The sequence below is a fragment of the Amphibalanus amphitrite genome, unplaced genomic scaffold, assembly GCF_019059575.1.
Source record: "Amphibalanus amphitrite isolate SeventyFive unplaced genomic scaffold, NRLGWU_Aamphi_draft 001539F_arrow, whole genome shotgun sequence".
Taxonomy (NCBI): domain Eukaryota; kingdom Metazoa; phylum Arthropoda; class Thecostraca; order Balanomorpha; family Balanidae; genus Amphibalanus; species Amphibalanus amphitrite.
Genome location: NW_024883032.1, coordinates 129,150 through 147,137, shown reverse-complemented (window position 1 = coordinate 147,137; position 17,988 = coordinate 129,150). Strand labels below are relative to the sequence as shown.

The 17,988-nt window shown below is 53.1% G+C and overlaps 1 protein-coding gene across 5 annotated transcripts; it reads right to left on the bottom strand.

The window, feature by feature from the left end:
• Nucleotides 1–6,971: 6,971 nt before the first annotated feature.
• Nucleotides 6,972–14,312, bottom strand: LOC122373708. Of its 5 annotated transcripts, XR_006255095.1 has the most exons (3): nucleotides 14,091–14,312; nucleotides 9,352–11,906; nucleotides 6,972–8,069 (listed from the first exon to the last, which is right to left on the bottom strand). XR_006255095.1 is itself a non-coding variant. In XM_043352025.1 (2 exons), the coding sequence occupies exons 1-2, from the start codon at nucleotides 10,893–10,895 to the stop codon at nucleotides 7,922–7,924; spliced, it is 1,692 nt and encodes a 563-aa protein (XP_043207960.1). In that variant the 5' UTR covers nucleotides 10,896–14,312; the 3' UTR covers nucleotides 6,972–7,921. The 5 variants fall into 5 exon arrangements, 4 of the variants coding, with proteins under 4 accessions (XP_043207960.1, XP_043207958.1, XP_043207961.1 ...); XM_043352025.1 differs by having other exon boundaries at nucleotides 9,352–14,312; XM_043352023.1 differs by having other exon boundaries at nucleotides 6,972–12,547.
• Nucleotides 14,313–17,988: the final 3,676 nt, after the last annotated feature.

Sequence of the window (17,988 nt, the reverse complement as noted above, 5' to 3'; positions counted from 1 at the left end):
ATTAGCGTTTTCTCTTCGGCAGAATCAGTGCCTCAAATTTGACTTAAACATTATTCAGTTTGGGAGACTGAATGGCATAGTTATCAATTCATAACATTATGTTATGTTATGTTTAGAAAAAATCAAAAGTTCATCATTGACGATTCAAATGAAATTTTTCACTACCGGTCACCGGTCGTTATCATAGTTCATCGAAAGCTTTTTCTAGCAATACGGGTGACTTTTGACTGGAAGTTACATCCTCTAAAACAAGTTCAATGTGTTTGCCTCATCGAGACTAATTCAGTTGAGTTATATGCAGCATGACCTTTCTGGTTCAGCCCAGGTTAAAATTGTGCTTCTGTCAAATTAGGTATATATCATTTGACCACAATGGATCAGAAAAACACGGCTGTGCAAGCCTCAATCGTCTATCTCTGCGGAGTCGAAAGTTGTGACAGAAAACGTTTTCACGGAAAGCAAACTTCATGTTTTTTGCACCCTCTATATTCATTTGCAAAAAGTCTTTCCAGCAAGATCTATTGTATCGACAAGGGGTGTCGTAAATTATAACGCGTTCAGGAGTCGGAGTCGAGGCAGCTGAGCCTATTCAAACTCCTGACTCGTGGCCACGACTCCGGCGACTCAGATTCCGACTCCGAAACCTGTTTGTGATGACTACAGAACGGCTTAAGATATCGACACTAAACTTGCGTTTCTTTTTGTTACATCATTTATGCACATTCTGTAAAAATTTTGGCGAAATCCGACTTTTTTGGGGGGATGGGTGTTTTATTACGTCATTAGACGCGATTTTCGTCTCCCCTCCCTCTTCCTCCCCTCCCCTTCCCTTCCTCCCTCCTTCTGACCTATCCTACCGAGGCAAAATATACCACCGGATTTTAGTTGTTCTTTTCTTTTACAGGAGTCGGAGCTTCTTGGCGGAGCAGTTGGCGACGATGGAGAAGATGCTCAAGACGGACCTGATATCATCAGCCTCTTTGTCGCGTCCAAGCAGGGGTGGCGTTTAAAGCCAACCACGGCACGGCGACAGGAGCGGCAGCTCAGGGCTCTGTTCAGGGAGGTGTCGGACTCAAAGAGTCCCTCTGATATACTGCGGAACCACCTCGACGACGTGGAGCGACTTCTCCTCAAGAAAGTCCCCCACCAAACTGCTTCGGTGAAATCGGCAGTCATCGCCCTTTTGGAATTCGAAAGGTTCGCCAGCGTACGTGAGCCAGAGCACGCTGTGCAGTGGGATGCCGCCCGACGGCGCTTACAGACTTGGAAGCGCGATGCATCGTCTCTGGACCTACATAGAGAGGCGCAACTCCAAGATAAACTCGGAGAAGACGGTTACCTGCCCACCCGAGAACAGCTGAATGAGCTACGGAAACTAGTTGAAGCCGAGCTCCCAAAGATGTGCGCGATGACTTCCGACATTCGGCGGACGGACGCCGTAAAGATGAGACGCCTTCTAACTTCTGCGATCCTCCTTCAGAACTTCCAGAGGTCTGGGGTTATCAAAAATGCAAGACTGGACGAGTATGCTAAAATGAAGAACGAAGTTCTGCGAGTGAAGGACCACAAAAGCAACGCAACGTACGGATCCGCGAACTTGGTCGTTCGCGGTCTGGTGAAACATCTCGAGGTGTACGTCGAACACTTCAGGTCGTTCCTGGTAACAGAAGATAAGGTGGACCTGCTGTTCCCCTCATCGGACCCGGCGGACGACATCGCCGAAGTCTGCCGTGGATTCCAGGTAGACTTTAAGCTGACGCCTACGATGATCAGGAAGGCTGCCTCCACCGCCGCGTATGACGACCTGACGGACAGCGAGCGCCGTAAACTGGCGGACCACATGACACACAGGTCGGCTACGCAGTTCCGCGCCTACTCAGCAAAAAACAGGCGGGCGGAGGCGACCAAAACGGTGCAAAAGATGAAGCAGGTGCTGTATGGCTGTGATGAGACGACAGACACAGAAGATTCTGAGCCTCGTCCAGCTGCTGTGGCCTTCAGCTCAGAAGAGGTGGCAGTCTTGGAGAAGCAAGTGCGCAAGATGATCAGTGATGGTACGTTTGTGTCTAGCAGGCTGGCACTTACTATGATGTCAAGGAACAGCCCTTTGTTTGACTCACGATCACCTAAGTGCGTCGAGAACAAACTTAGGGCAATGCTACAGAGTGCTCGTGAGAAGGGGCGGTGGGACCGGTATGCTGATGAGAGGGGAGGACGGTCGCGCAGGCGGTAGTTTCACGGACAGCCGTGTGGTACACACAGAAAAATATTAACACCGTTAGCGGTGTAATTGCACAGTACATATCTGAGCACTTGAGGAAAGTTAATTTAGTCCCTTCCCCGCTTAAATTACTCGCGCTTCCAAATGAACACCAGGAAGAAGGTAATAGAACACTGTTAGGAGGGTTGGGTGTTTTGCTACATGTAGTAAAACACCCAACCCTCCTAACAGTGTTCTATTACCTTCTTCCTGGTGTTCATTTGGAAGCGCGAGTAATTTAAGCGGGGAAGGGACTAAATTAACTTTCCTCAAGTGCTCAGATATGTACTGTGCAATTACACCGCTAACGGTGTCAATATTTTTCTGTGTGTAATCGCTCTGTTGTGAGGGGTGCCCCCGCAATTTCAACCGTTCACAGCGTTTTTTTTTTCAAGTTCTGCTGCGACAGTCGTATGGCAATCGTTCTGTCAGTTGTGAGGTGTACCTTGTCCCCGCAATCGGCAACCGTTCACAGCGTTTTTTTTTTCAAGTTCTACTGCGACAGTCGTATGGCAATCGTTCTGTCAGTTGTGAGGTGTACCTTGTCCCCGCAATCGGCAACCGTTCACAGCGTGTTTTCATAGTTCTGCTGCGACAGTCGTGTCGCAATCGTTCTGTTGAGTGAACTCGCGATCGTTCGCGTTCACACAGCGTTTTTCCAAAGTCGTTGGAAAATACACTGCATTAAGATGAGCACTGTATGTGTTAACGAATACCTGCTCCCATGACAAGTATGCGATAGTAGATGATAAGCATTTATCGGAATTCACTGGGATGAAAATCAATAGCATACAAGTCCATATATTTCGACAAATATTGCTTTGTCTTGATCAGCTGGACAAAAATATATAAAAATTATTTCATTAAGTATCCGAGAGCAATAATGTAAAGTAAGAATGTTAGACAAATGGCAATGTTTGGCTAATGTTTGGTTAGAATGACTGCCGTGGGACACCTGGAGACTTAATACCAGACAACAGCCGGGAGCACAGCTTAGGAGTTTGATGGGATTAACGTCGCGGGGTCACTAGCAAGCACGCGGGCGCGACTGCACACTGGCACGTGGACTGGCTGTGGAAATGTGATAACAGCTACAAACGTAAGTTACACAGGAAATGTCGAATTTCACTGCGGTTTTGATCAGTCACCAGTCAACTATTCGCCGGACACTGTATCTGTTATCACTGATGACGTGATAACTGTATCTTTTATCACGTCATCACTCCGCCACCTAGCATGACCCGGTTAAATTTGTTTTACCAAACGATGGACAATGATGCCCCAACATGTGTGAGAAGTTTCATTATGATCCTTGGACTGTGGATCCTTTGATCCTTAAGACTGTGGGTACCAGCGTAAGAAAACCTCTAGACTTTGGCACACACCCCGGAAGAACCGGTCGGAGGCTGTACCTCTTTGGCATCAATAACTCATTGACCTGACATTTAGCGTCCGTCTAGGATAAAACTTGGAAGGGTCGATACGACCCACCTGCCTGTGCGAGGGTTAATTCACCATACTTGACCCGTTTTCGAAATGTATTCCGCTAGCCGCTTGTGGTCAGTAGTGTGAAACGCCCCCCCCCCCCCCCCACATACACACATGCAATTATAAACACCGACAGTACAGGGTGGATTAAGACTCGTAATACGTCACAAATCCATACACCCCTTAAGACCCTTAATAACACTTAAATAGCTGAATAGCTGAATCAAGACCAGAGTGAAACATTAGGACATGATGTGAATATCACATTTCAGGAAGTGTTATATGTTATGTAATGCTAAAGATCAATCAAATATACAGAATAAACAACGCAACATATAAATCATTAATAAAGTTTTTTCCTGTAATGCGCTTAAATCGTCATTTTTTCCCTTCATGCGCTTAAACACGCAATTTATTTGTCATTTTTCGGCGCACTGCGCCGACAAGGGACAAATTTCTGGGACTTAAAAGCGCACATAGGCAAAAGTGCGCCAGAACTGAACCAGCCCAAAATATAAAACTTATTTTTTAGGAAAAGTATGACGAAGTTCTTATTTATTGAAGTGTTTTATGATGTTTTAAGATGAGACGAGTAATATCCAAACACTCGTTCTTCAATTTAACCGTTTTTTTGTTAAATCACTTTTCACAAATTCAGCTTAAAAGTCGAGTGGGGCTGCATGAGTTTAACATTGTCCATACAGCCAGATGGGGCGCAATTTTCCTGAAGTGCGAATAGCTGCTAGCCGAGACCAAAATCTTGATCCGCGCATAAAACACTGGTAAATATGATGAAAAGCATCATATTGTGTACAGTAACGGGTAATTTATCAGCTTTATATTAAAGAAATTCACATTTTAAAAATGTCCACTAGTATTGAGGGAAATTGCTGATTTTCCACTCACGGCGCATTTTGGTCAGTATAAGCGCACTTAAAAACATGAGCGAATTTCGACGCTGTGTTTGCTCAAATTTAATGCATTTAAGTCATATTATTACTTTGCCATGTTCCTGAGCATAATACATGCATATTTCATTCAGTGGCATCGAGCGTTTGAAGATTATGCGGCATTTTACTTTCTTTCCAGTCCAGGCGCATTTTCCTGTGCAAAAACGCAGGAAAAGCGCAGTCCAATCTAAGCGCACCGTGTACATCGGCGGCGCACTCGTTTCCTCGTAAAGCGCAATCCGATTCCCGGCCGGCCGGCCGGCCGGCCGGCCGCTCATACTCAGAAATTTCCGTTAATCTAAGGAAAGACTACGCTCGCTTCGCTCGCTCCGTAATAAAAGCTTTGTTTAAAACTCACCAAACACAAGGATCAATGCAAGCGATTCTGAGGCAATACATTTTCTAGATGATTTCATATGCCAATGGTAGTTTGACACCTTTTGAAGTCATCTTCCATGTGAAATCGATGCCTTTGATGATGTGCATAGATAACGGAAGTGCTGCCTAAATAGTGAAGGCTTCCTATTATCTGTGTTGTGATATGTTTTATGTTCAGCATTCATGAATTCGAGACGTCATTATCTTAATCCACTACCACGCAATGCATGGAATTTGGCAACATGATCTATTTTGAACATCACAAGATGCCTTCAGCGTGCGTTTGGGGAGTCGATTGAGGTCTATGGCTGGTATTATGCAAATTTGATACGACTGAATAGAAGCTCCTAATTATGATCACAGGGCTGAGCCTGACATGCGTGGCACCGTCAGTATCCTATTCAGAAATCCAATAGCGATTTGACCGCCATAACCTTCTGATCATATCATCCCGGACGCAGAGATTGCTGATGATTTCATTTAAATTCATGATAATTTCTTTGGAACGTATGGGAGCCATGTTTGATTGCTGCAGGTGATGGTCAGGGAAATGAATGAGAGGAGAGAGAGAGAAAGAGAGAAAGAGAGAGAGAGGGAGGAAGGAGGAGGAGAGAGAGAGGGATGAGAGGTTCACTATTTTCTCTGGGCCGAGAGCGTGACTGGCTTTGGGGCGTTATTGTATCGTACGTGGGCCATGCGACACCCGACAGCCGCGCGCTGTAGCGCTCACCAGCTCCGCCTCTCGGTTCAGTCATCCATCGACACTGTGCCGCCATCGTTTACAGCATCCCAGCCCGGCTGTTGAGCTTATAAAACGCCGGCGTTCCATGCATCTCTGGCTGCTGTCCACCGGCACAGTCTACCGCGCAGACGCGCGGCGCCGCGGTCCCCTGATTGGTAGGCCACCCGCCGTACGTCAGTGTGCTGCGGCACAGCCTACCCAGCGCCGCCGCCACGACTCTGGGCTCTCGGCAAACAGTTTGTGCTGGTTGAGAGGTCTGGCGGGGGCGGAACGGTGTGGCTGCGGCAGCGGTGGCACGACAGGCACCCCGCGGCCGAGTGATAAACACTGGCACCGGGGAATAAACAGCGTGAGGCCGCGGCCAGCTGGCCGGCCGCCGACCGCCGCTTGGGTTACACCTGAGTGCGCGGTCCGACGGGGGACGACCGAACGAGAGCGGCGCGAGCCTCGCAGACCTGTGACGTCATCCGGGGGTGACGTGGGCGGGGTGCTCGGTGGCCGACTACAGCTATCTGTGTTCGTATTAGGAACGTCGTGGTTGCTATGGGTGATCAGGTATAGGGCTTATGAAGTAGAGAACTTTAATTACTGCAGTGCAATGTCAGTTAATTATAATTCATTCCAGCCAGATTTCTAAAGCAGATCCTTTCTTATAAGGCAGATTTCCGTCGCATTGACTCATAATACCTTGTAACTCGACATTTATGACAGATTTTGCGTGGAAATGTCTTTGTCTTGGTTTTCAGGTTTAATCTGATTGAGGCGTGGCTTTCGTGACTAAGGACTAGTTTGGTGGACATTTGCGGTTATTTATGGCGTGTTAATAGCGCCAGTTTGTCTGCACACTCGTGCGATAAGCCACAGATCAGCAAACGTCGCTGCATGCCCTTTCATCAAATCCGTGATGAGTAAAATGTTTCGAGAGCTTTCGTAGATGGATTAAAAGTAAGCTGTCTTCCCTAATGTTGTCGGTTATTAAAAGTTGAACAATATTAATGCAAACAAATGACGAAGCACTCTGGTGAACACTCAGCATTATATGTAATATATTTAATGGAATAGCCTTCTGCTCAAAATTCTAAAAATTGCCAAAAGTTACCAAAAACACTTGAATATATTTATCCGTCGAGCTCGCGCTTGCAACAAAACCAGATGCAGTGTGACAATGGGACTGTATTCACGTCCATCTGGTTTTTTGGTGAGGTGACCACATGGCACACAGGAATACAATCCGGTAGGCGACGCATAATAAACACTCAATACCTAACACCTTAATTAACGGCAGGGCGCATGGGGCCGGTGGTGGGAGAAACCACTCGTGTCCGCTGCGGTTGAGCTCTGAAGCGACAATGGCGGCTAGGCGATGCGCTCGTACGGCGCATGCGCCAACTACGCCTGTCTCCGGTACGGTAGATTTCACTTTACGGTACGGTTAATATATATCGCACTGTACTACGTTGCCGCACGGCTGACCGATAAATGCTTTCCAGGTGCCAGGGCCCCTGAAAGACCATTTATCCGTCGAGCTCGCGCTTGCAACAAAACCAGATGCAGTGTGACAATGGGACTGTATTCACGTCCATCTGGTTTTTTGGTGAGGTGACCACGCCCATACCCCCACCGAACCGCGAGAAGACGTACGGGAGACTGACGTTATTTATGTTGATGATGCTGCGCGAATTGTGTGATGTGATGTGTATTAAAAGGCGCCACACACATTGACAACGCAGGAAAATGCTGAGATACAATGGCACGGAATACGGTGCGACCACGCTCCCGCGGCCGGAGAACAAGAACTATCCGCCGTGTCGGGAACGCGGTTTACATCACGCATGTGGCGCGACCACGCCCCCCGCAGCCGGGTGGCGAACTCAGCGCACCCGCTGTGTCGGGGAAGCGCGGGCAAACGCGCGACTCTTGGATAACATATGAACACAGTGACGACCGCGCAACTATTGCGCGACCACGCCCCTTGTCGTTCCTCCGCGGCCGGATGACTGAGGCCACCCGCCGTGTCGGAGGACGCTCAAGGAAACAGGTCGATGTGAATAAACATAACACAGGAACCAGCGGCAGTAGAACATAAGCACGCAAATGTGGCGACTACGCCACCCGCGGCCGGGGGACGCAAGCCACCCGCCGTGTCGGGGGACGAGGCCAACAACGAAACACAAAACAAAAAACGGAACGCGGCGCTTGGCTAACCATAAACCGCCACACGAAAACCCTGGGACCCGGCGGTGAGCACTGGATGGGTGACGCCAGCTCGCGCGATACGCTGTGCGCGGCTGAGCTTGTGCGGCTGACATACCCGTCTCCGCGGCCGGGCCCGTCCCGGACGCCGCCGTGTCGGAAGGACGGAAATGTCTGTGCGAAGCGGAACTGGCACGACCTCAGTGGGGATGCTGACGAGCGGGGGGAGCGGCCAGCTGCGATAGTGAGACGGGGAGCCGCAGATACCGCCGAACGGCCGATGACGCCCATCGGCCGGCCTCCTTGAGCTGCAACTCGGTCATGCCGAGCTGAGCGCCGTATGAAGCGCCGCCTATGCGGAAGCAATGCCCGGCAAGTCGCCGAACATCTAGCCCCGCCAGGCGCCCCGCCTGTCTCACGACTTGGGTGAGCTGTCGGGTAGTAATGGGACGGCCGCTGCCCGAGAGGAACAGGAAATCGCTGTGGCGGCCGACCGGGCGCACGCTCAGAAATTCCTGCACCGCACGCACAGGGCAACAGGCCAGATCAGGGCGAGCCACAAGCTCGGTAGTGAACGGCACCGGCGACGTTTTGGATGAGGGAATGGTGAGCGACAAGCCGTCCCGGTGCACACTTACGTGGTGCACACGGACGGTGTGGGCGGGGTTGGCACCCAACACGACTTCTCCGGGCCGCAGCATGCCGAAAAAAGCCAGGGAGCATATGGCACGAAAGGCGGCCCTGTCGACAGCGGGCAGCGGCAGTCGGCTCACCGCCGCGCACAGGCGGCCGAGCTCGTCGAGGGTGACGGCAGTACGCGTGTCTCGTGATGGACGCAACCGCCGAGCCCCGGCGAGCAATTTGCGCACCCGAAAATCGGCGGTGGGATCAGCCAAGCCACGGATGCGGTGGCCGTAAGCGATCGCCGAACAATGGCTGGCTAATGCTGAGGCCCCACTGCCAGCCCGGAAACAGGCCCCGATGAAGTCGACCACCGTCGCAGTGGCGATTGGGAAGAGGGGAATGGCCGGGCCGATGCCGATAAAATGGCGGACGCGGTCCCACGTCCCGCGGTAAGCACGCGCTGTTGCCGGTGCCAAGGCCGCTGCCTCCAGTGCAGTCACGTCTGCAGCATAGCGAAGTCGGCCCAGTCCCATGATGTCGGCTCCGCGTCGGCCGACGGCCGCACTTCCCGGAACACCTGCGTGAGACCCCGGGAGAGAGCGTCAGGAGCGACGTTCCGAATACCGGGGACATGGTTAGCACGCACTAGAATATTGTACCGCATGGTGATGAGAAAGAGGTGGCGGAGCCAGCGCATTGCGGCAGGGGACCGCGATGACTGCGAGTTAATGGCCGCGACGACGCCGCTGTTGTCCGATCGGACTATGACGCAGCGGCGGGTCAAGTCTGATGCCCACACGTGCATAGCAACGACGACGGCGACGAGCTCTAGCACTCCGATATCGGCGCCTTGAAGCCATTCGGGCCACGTCCCGAGCAGCCAGCGTGAGCCGCAGATGGCCCCGAGACCCACCCCGGCAGAGGCGTCGGTCTCCAGACACACCGCGGCCGCCTGCGTCCAGCGCCGCTCATCGAGCAGCGAACGCCCGTTGAAGTGCTGCAGGAATAGAAGCCAGGCTGACATGTCGAGGCGCGACGCCCTGGTGAGGGAGACGCGGTGGTGCGGCCGACGGACACCGGCGCAGAGATCGGAGAGACGACGAAGGAACGGCCGGCCGAGCGGCACTGCGAGGCACGCAAAGTTCAACAGCCCAATGCAGGTCTGAACTTGCCGTAGGGGTGCTTTCCGCCGCCGGCTGAGGTCGGCCACGGCATCCCTTGCTCGCTCCACTTTATCGGTGGGCAGGCGCAAAACCCGTTCTGCGACGTCCAGCTCCACCCCTAAAAATGTGAGCCGCTGGCAGGGCAGCACCGTCTTGTCGGGATGGAGGGGGACGTTGAGGAGGTGGCACATGGCCGTGAAGCCCCGCAGGGACGACGCACATGCCGACTTCGACGCGCCGATAAAAAGAAAATCGTCCAGCACGGCGACGATGTGGCCGGCGCCGAAGTGGCGCTGCGCTATCCATACCAGCGCGTCGCTGAAAGTCTGAAAAATCTGAGCACTGCTTGCACACCCCATGGGCAGCGCACGGTCGGCGTAGATCAGCCCGCGCCAGCGGAAGCCGAGTAGCGCAGAATCACGTTCGGTCGTGGGCAGTAGGCGGAAGGCTTGCACGATGTCAGATTTAGCCAAAAATGCGTGGTCAAAATGGGAGATGTACTCCACCGCCTCGTCCAAGGAACCGTATTGCACGGCCGTGAACTCGCGTGGTATGTAGTCATTGATAGACTCACCGGCCGGGAAAGATAGGTGATGGATCACGCGGAAGGAGCCCGGCGACTTTTTTGGCACCAGACCGATGGGTGAGATACGCTTAACCGGGGAGGGCCCGTCAGCGGCAAACGGACCGGCGAGGCGGCCGGCCTTCAGCTCCGAAGATACGTAATCGTCAATAATTTGAGGTGCGAGATCACAGGAAGGAAGGTTGTGTGTTGACCCCCCTGTCCCGGTTATGGCAGAGCCAGTGGAAAATCCAGAGCGAAACCCCGACACTAGATAGTGGCGCAACTCTTCATTGTAGCCGGACAGAAGCTGGTGGAGCGTGTCGGCCGGCACCATCGGCGAAAAGGCGACGGCAGATGTACAAGATGGTTTAGCGGGAGCCGGCTGCACCGGCGGCGGCGCTGCCGGGGCCGGCGCGTCTGTGCACCGGCCGGGCAGGTCGAGTGGCACACTGATGTGCCGGGTGACTGCCGCGGCATGTACGGCAGGCATGAGTGAACCGACAGACGCGGGCCGAGCAGCCCTGTTGGCCATTGTATGCGAAGCATGGCCGAAATCGAGATCCAGCGGCCGCTTGTCGCTGCGGAACCGGAGCGGCTCTGGCCACGCCGCCAACACCCCTGGCTATGGCCATGAGCCATAAGGGGGACGTAGCGGCGGTGGCACCCCAAGGGTGACGAGCGGGGTCTGATTCGCGTGCCCGCCGAAAGGTCTCATCAAAGTCGCGCCATGCGACGCCCAGACCGCTCACGGACAGGGAGCCAACCTGCCGCATGTAAGCGAGAAGGCCCACCGCCGCGTCTGGGTGCGCCTCGGCGTAGATGCCGGCAAACCGCGTAAATGCGATGCTCCACGCACCGAACGAGGTAATTGGGCGTGTCACGCGAGGAGCGGCGCGCAAGGTGCCGTCGACCAGCTGGAAGGAGGGTGGACGCTCGGTAGCGGACCGGTCATAGGAATCGAGTAGTAGAGCTAGATCGACGAATTTGTCCGCCTGGATCCTGCTCCGCAATGCCGGCGCCACCGCCGAGGTATCTTCACACAGCTCTAGCCCCAGCCCGGCGCTTGTACCTGGCAGATGTGGCGGAGAGCCGGTCGGAGGTGTCGCCGATGGTGGTGGTAGAGGCGGCGGCGGCGGTGCCATTGGCGGCGGCAGCGCCGGCGGCGGCGATGGCGAACGTGTAGTGGTCGGCGGCGTATCCTGCTGTGCTGAGGGTCCGGCGGCGTCGCGGCAGCCCGCGAGCCCGGTAGAGCCACAGGCAGCGGTCGGGCCGACGGTCAGCAGCGCGTCCCGCACGACGTCTGCGACGACGGCCCGCAACTGAGCGGCGTCGAGCACGACCGCCTGCCCGGCGACAGCGGGCCGCTGCGTAGCGGCTGGCTCCGACGGCTGTCTGCCGCGGGGCGGCGCGGCTGCTCGCCGCCGGGGCCCGGCGGGGACTGACGCGCCGGACTGGCGCCGCGTGGATTGGCGGCGGGCGCGCGCAGCGCCGTCCGGCTGGCTCACTGCGCGGCCGCGCACCGGCGCGCGCGCCTTCGGCATGGCTCGGTAGTCATGAAACGAGAAACACACGACGGTTAGACGGTCCTGTATTGACATCACAGTGCACACGTGTTATGCCGAACACACCAGTCAGTGGGGCGCCCTCAGATGAGGAGGGTAGAGGCGGCGGTCGCATTTATCAGATCGATGAGGCATGCCCAGCCCTCCCCGGAAGGGTGGACCCCATCGGCGCCCACAAAGCCCATCGCTGGTTGGAAGGGCAGAGGGTCACTGGGAAGTCCTCGCGGTGTTTCCCGCATAGCCGCCGGAGGAGGAGGTTCATCAGCCGCCGCCGACGACGAAACGCCGCCACCGAGACCGGCCCACGCCGGCAGACTGCTCGCGGCGGAATCGGCAGCAGGTGTAACTGACGGGCGCCAGCGGCAAAGATCCCGAGCGCCAGCTCCCGAAAGAGCTGCACGAGCACGCGAGGGCTAAACGGATTGGAGGCGACGTCGTTGCCGCCAGCAACCAGCAGGACCTGCGTGGGACGGAGCTGCCGGACGGTCGCAATTGCCCACCGCCGAAACCCGTCGTCGGCAATACGGGCCCCGCGCCAGCCCGCCGTGCGGACCCGCCCGTGCAGCCCTCTTCGGCGGCCCGCCCAATACGCGAAACTGACGCCGACTACTATTAGCATGACCTGGAACAACAGGGCGAGGACAGCCAAGTCATAGCGTTGTCACGGCTCGGGTAGTTAACACGTAATGTTGCGACATGCGAAGCATGGCCAGTACAAATATATTCGAAAACATACATATGCCGATCCCCGTTACTTTCCGGGACATAATGGAATAACTGAGCCCGTCGGTGCGCCGAGCCGGGTCAAGGGAGCGAAATCCGGGAGCGCTAAGGGCGATGCATGCAACGAATCCCGTGGAGCAGAACCTGCCGTGACGTGCCCCAGGCAGAGACTCCGAACACCTCGCCAGACGAAGTAACAGAGCCGGGACGGATAGCGCTAACCCCGTTTGTATGGGCCAGGAAATCACGGAACAAACGCTGGCCCATTGGTAGTGCACGGGGCCTACCGAGCAGGACCAGGGGAGCGACACGGCGAATAGCCGGGTCAAGCTCACGGATCATCCCAATGAAAGTGACCCACAGGTCACACCGGCGGGAGCGGCGGTCATGTGTTCCGCTGTAGGGTCTCATGCAACACCCCGACGGGTTCCACCTGGCGATGGAAACATAGCTGGCAACAGGCCAGCACGTGCCCCTGGCAGGGACTCCGAACACCGCGCCGGACGGTGGACCGGAGCCAGGACAGACAGCGCATCCCAACCTGCGGGCTGGACACCCCGGCTGCCAGTGCAGCCCACCGGCAGACCGCGCACCGGTGCAACAGCGTCATCACAGACGGCTGCAAACTGCAGGGGTTCGACCACAACATAGAACGGGCCAACAGGCAATGATACACGCCGAGAACATAACGGGAATTGGAGGCTGAAAGTACGACGAAAACCGCCCACACGCGCCAAAGCGGCAATAGAGAATCTGTGAAAAAACTTTGCCATTAACGAGGCTCAAACCAAGCCCTATAAAAGTTTAGGTCCAACCGGGAATCGAACCCGAAATCCCCGCGCTGAACGCGACGACGCTAACCACTACACCACCGGACCGTAGACTAATATGCCGGCGCGCGGGACCTTTCCGCTGCGCGAACGAAAGCTACCCGACCCTATGAAAGACAATGGAAAGCGGCCGGATCATAGGTGGCGCGAGCGGCGCGGGAAGTGCGATGACGTAGCCCCCGAGCCGACCAATCCCGTCCCGTGGAACCACGCCGCCCCGCGGCTGTCCCACCGATGATACCCGCCGCCGTGGAAGGGAAGGGAAGATGCGCCATGTTGGAACCATCTGGCCAGGAAATGGGGGTCGGCCCAGAACAAGCACCATAGAGCACGTTGGGGCCGGACGCCACACGGAACAGACACGGGGCCGGAACGGTGCCGGCAAAAATATATACCATACATAGAGCAGGGGCAGAGCATCTAGCATAGCGCTTGTAAGCAACGGCAACCGCCGATTGACGGACACGATCCGGAAAAATACGGCAGGCGAGGCGTAACTGATACTGTGATTTACTGCCGCAGCCTGGACACGCACCCAACACAGGGAATTCACCGGGCTATAGCTGCTTGTGCTCTCAAGCGTGGCTCATAACGCCCGTAATGTGTACTCACGACAGAAGAAATCACTCGCAGAAACCACTCGTGTCCGCTGCGGTTGAGCTCTGAAGCGACAATGGCGGCTAGGCGATGCGCTCGTACGGCGCATGCGCCAACTACGCCTGTCTCCGGTACGGTAGATTTCACTTTACGGTACGGTTAATATATATCGCACTGTACTACGTTGCCGCACGGCTGACCGATAAATGCTTTCCAGGTGCCAGGGCCCCTGAAAGACCATTTCGGGGGCGTTCCTTCATCGGTTCAAGTGACATGGATGAACTTGATGGATGAACATGGATGAACTTGAACCGATGAAGGAACGCCTCCGAAATATATTCAAGTGTTTTTGGTAACTTTTGGCAATTTTTAGAATTTTGAACAGAAGGTTATTCCATTAAAAATATTAATGCAAATACAAAGTGGTGATCGTGATCTATTTTTGTCTAAGTCTCAAAGAGTATGAGTAAGTGATGAATAATAATTGATTTGTGATTATATTCATTGAACTGTTCATACAAACATTTGATTGAGCAAAGGTTCATTAAAACCACTGGTCACATACATTCTACCAGGGGCGGCGCCACGGGTTTTCGATAGGGGGGGACGGGGACGGGGGCTTGCCTGACTGAGAATCCCAAAAGTAGATACTGATCGTGTATGCAAAAAAAAACGAGGCACGTAACGCCGCGAAACTTGGCAAAGCCCAAAACACATCGAATGGTGCATCCCGTTTCCAAACTTATCATAGGACAACTATAAGATCGATCACCTTTTCAAGCATCCTTGCCTCTAAATCAAAATTTGCAGTCTTGCCAACTCAAAGCTGGTTTCCTACAAGCTGCGAATTGCTTAGGTATGAGTAGCAGTGCCAACTACTTACGTTTCGTACTTTCAAATTTTCGATCTTGCGTCTGGTCAGCTTCATGGCTTCATCATCATATAGTCATGGAGGAAAAGTGGGAATGTTTTCTGCTCTGACAAGTGCGCCAAAACTGCAATATAATTTCAGAATCATGACATCACCACCTGATCCATATGCAACGGGCAGGGTGCAGCTAATGGCTAGCCGTCAGTGGTCATGTCATCGGTGGTCACTCAAAAGGTCATGCTAGGTCATGGAAGGTCACCAGCCGTTATTTGATCACACTTTCTGATGGATTTTACTTACCAAGAGCTTCAAGGGAAAAACGAGCGCATGCCGCATGCACCGTTGAAAAAATTGAGTGAAAGGGTCTCAGGTCCGGCGACCTCTGCAGGTGAAGTGCCCCAGGGTAGGATTCCGGTCCTTGTTGATTAACTTCGTCAAAAATTGCGGTACATAGAGCTGTGATGTCGGCACCATTGTGTTCGTCATGATCGAGCTGTCACGACCTGCATCGTTCTCATATTCACCCTCCAATCGTAACAACTACAGCAGGGATTGGCAAATGGCGTGGCACCCCTTTGGGAGGTAATGAAGGTCTCTTGAAACCTCATCCCTCATCTCTTTAGCATCAGTGGCTCTCCTTATGGAACAGGTTTCTTGACTGGTCTGTTTCACCCCAGAATTCAAAGACTAGTCAAGGTAAAACCGAGCGCACCACAGTGAGCACAATTTGATAAGCTGGTGTATCTCAATTTCATGTAGAACCTTTCACGTATCACGTACCTAAAACCCTTTCGTGCACTCATGCAAAAGCAACTGCCATGTTTCAACAGCTGGTAATGGCATTTTCACAGCCGCTGACGTAAGAAGGGGAGGGAAGGGGGCTTGATTAGACCCCCAGCCGTTCGGCCGCCGACCGAACTTAGTTTTGCAGAAAAAAAAACGAGTGCTATCGAACCCCTTGACGAGAGGGTGCCGATGCTACCCAATTATAAGATCTTGGGCTACGGCGTGCTTTTTTGGTCCTGCCTGTGATCTATCCGAACACTTCTGCCCACAAGTGCTGGGTTAAATGGCATATATTTCAAATGGTTCCTGTGGTAGAGCTGCCATGCTTGAATTTGACTAATTAGGAATGGAAAATATCCATATAGTAACGGAAATCTATGGAATTTCAGTAAACTTGGTTTTGTCGGCAATGTGGTCTGGCAGTGGGGTGGGGGAGGTAATAAACCCTGTCTGGCGCCCCAAAAAGGGGGGGGGGGCACGATCCCCGAGGCCCTGCCGATCACCTTATGACTACAGGCATCACAGCTCCACACCTTTTGCAGATGGCCAGGACCCCCTGCGATACATCCCAACAGCAATTTTTATTCAGAACCTGTCTGGATTAACCAACGATGCATTAAATGCGACGGATAACTCTACAATGCATTATTATCAACTATTGAACGGACCTCGCCGATAGGGGGGTACTGTACCCCCCTAACTTTCGATAGCGGGGGACCTGTCCCCCCCGTCCCCCCCGGTGGCGCCGCCCATGCATTCTACGAGTCAACAATAGCAAACAGAGCTACAACCAAGATATCACAGCTTCTGCCGCTTCTGCATAAGATCACCCTTCCCTTACAGCGATTTTACTTCAGCGACGGAAAGCATCAAACTAACGATGGCAGGTGCATTGTTGACCTTAGACTAGCGAATGTTTCATTACACCCATTCCTGTTGACAGAGCACACATCCGAGCAGCTGGTGGTGACTCATTTCCGCTCAGAAACTGATAAAACTAAACGTCTAGAAACTAGAGATTATAAAAAAAACTAGAGACAACTAACTATGCGTGAACTTGCGTGCATCGTTCAACTGTATTCAGCTTACATATGGAACCCGCAGGACCGTTGGCCGTCTCCCAGAAGCGGGTCCGTCCTCTCCACTCCCTCCCGGCGCTCCCAGACGAGCCCCTCCCCTCCCCAGGACAGCCGTGGTATAGGGATGACATTCTGATGAGTTATAACGACGGCTGAGCCCAATGAAATGCAATGGCCTATCCGCATGCGATTGGGAGATCAGCGTTATGCTCACACAAATCGATACGGCTGGGTCAGGGCCGGTCGAGGACGACCACAGATAGAAGACTGCAGGGTTGTTATAAGCCGTTCGTGGCTGTGATACGACAAACATTCGGCAAATGCATTTAGATCAGTGCACATGTTTTTATTGCTGGCAAGGTCCATGAGCTTTTATTTTCTAAACATTTTTTTAGGAAGATTCAGGATTGACTGAGATGATGCAGCTAATGTTCTGAAGCTGACCACATTCACATTCATCCGTCCAAGCGGTTTTCTGTAGTCAATAAGATATGTTTGATGAAATGAGCACCGACCCTATACCCATAGATAAACAGGTACAGCCAATAGTTTCATTTGTCAACTGCCACGTGATTATCCACACAAATATCCCAACGAATGATCTAACGAATTTGATATGGGTTTGAATACCGTAACCATAGCGAGCTTGAATGGTGATCTGTTACTCGCATCAGTTCAAATATTTGAAGGAGCATGTTTTGCTTATATGCTGGTGACTCATGGTGAGTTCGTTTTTTTATAGATTCATTGTAGTAAGAAGGTCTCGATGCCTGCTCATCTATCTGTTTACAAAGAAAACCAACAGCGTTCGGTCAAGCATAAGCGTACAAAGATATGCTCATCTTAAGGCCGCCCCACACTGGAACTCGCATACGGGTTGCGAGTTTGCGGGTTTTGAGTTTGCGGGCATAATACTAATTCATAGAGTGATTAGACCGCTCCCTTATGGTAAATTCATGAATGCAGTGAAGCCGGTACACCTTCAGAAACTTACATATAGTCGCAATACCAGCACAACGAACCAAAATTCGACTCCAAAGAAAAACCCGCAAACCTCGCAGAACTCGCAGACCTCGCAGCGAGGAAAATCGAAAGTTGACTCAAAATCAACTCTTGGAATGCGATGCAAGGTCGCTCGCAAGCTAAAAATATGCAGACTCGCTTGTTAGACGGTAGT

Excerpts from the sequence above, each read along its gene's own strand:
- LOC122373708 (XM_043352023.1), bottom strand. The coding sequence starts at position 10,895 with ATGGCCAACAGGGCTGCTCGGCCCGCGTCTGTCGGTTCACTCATGCCT.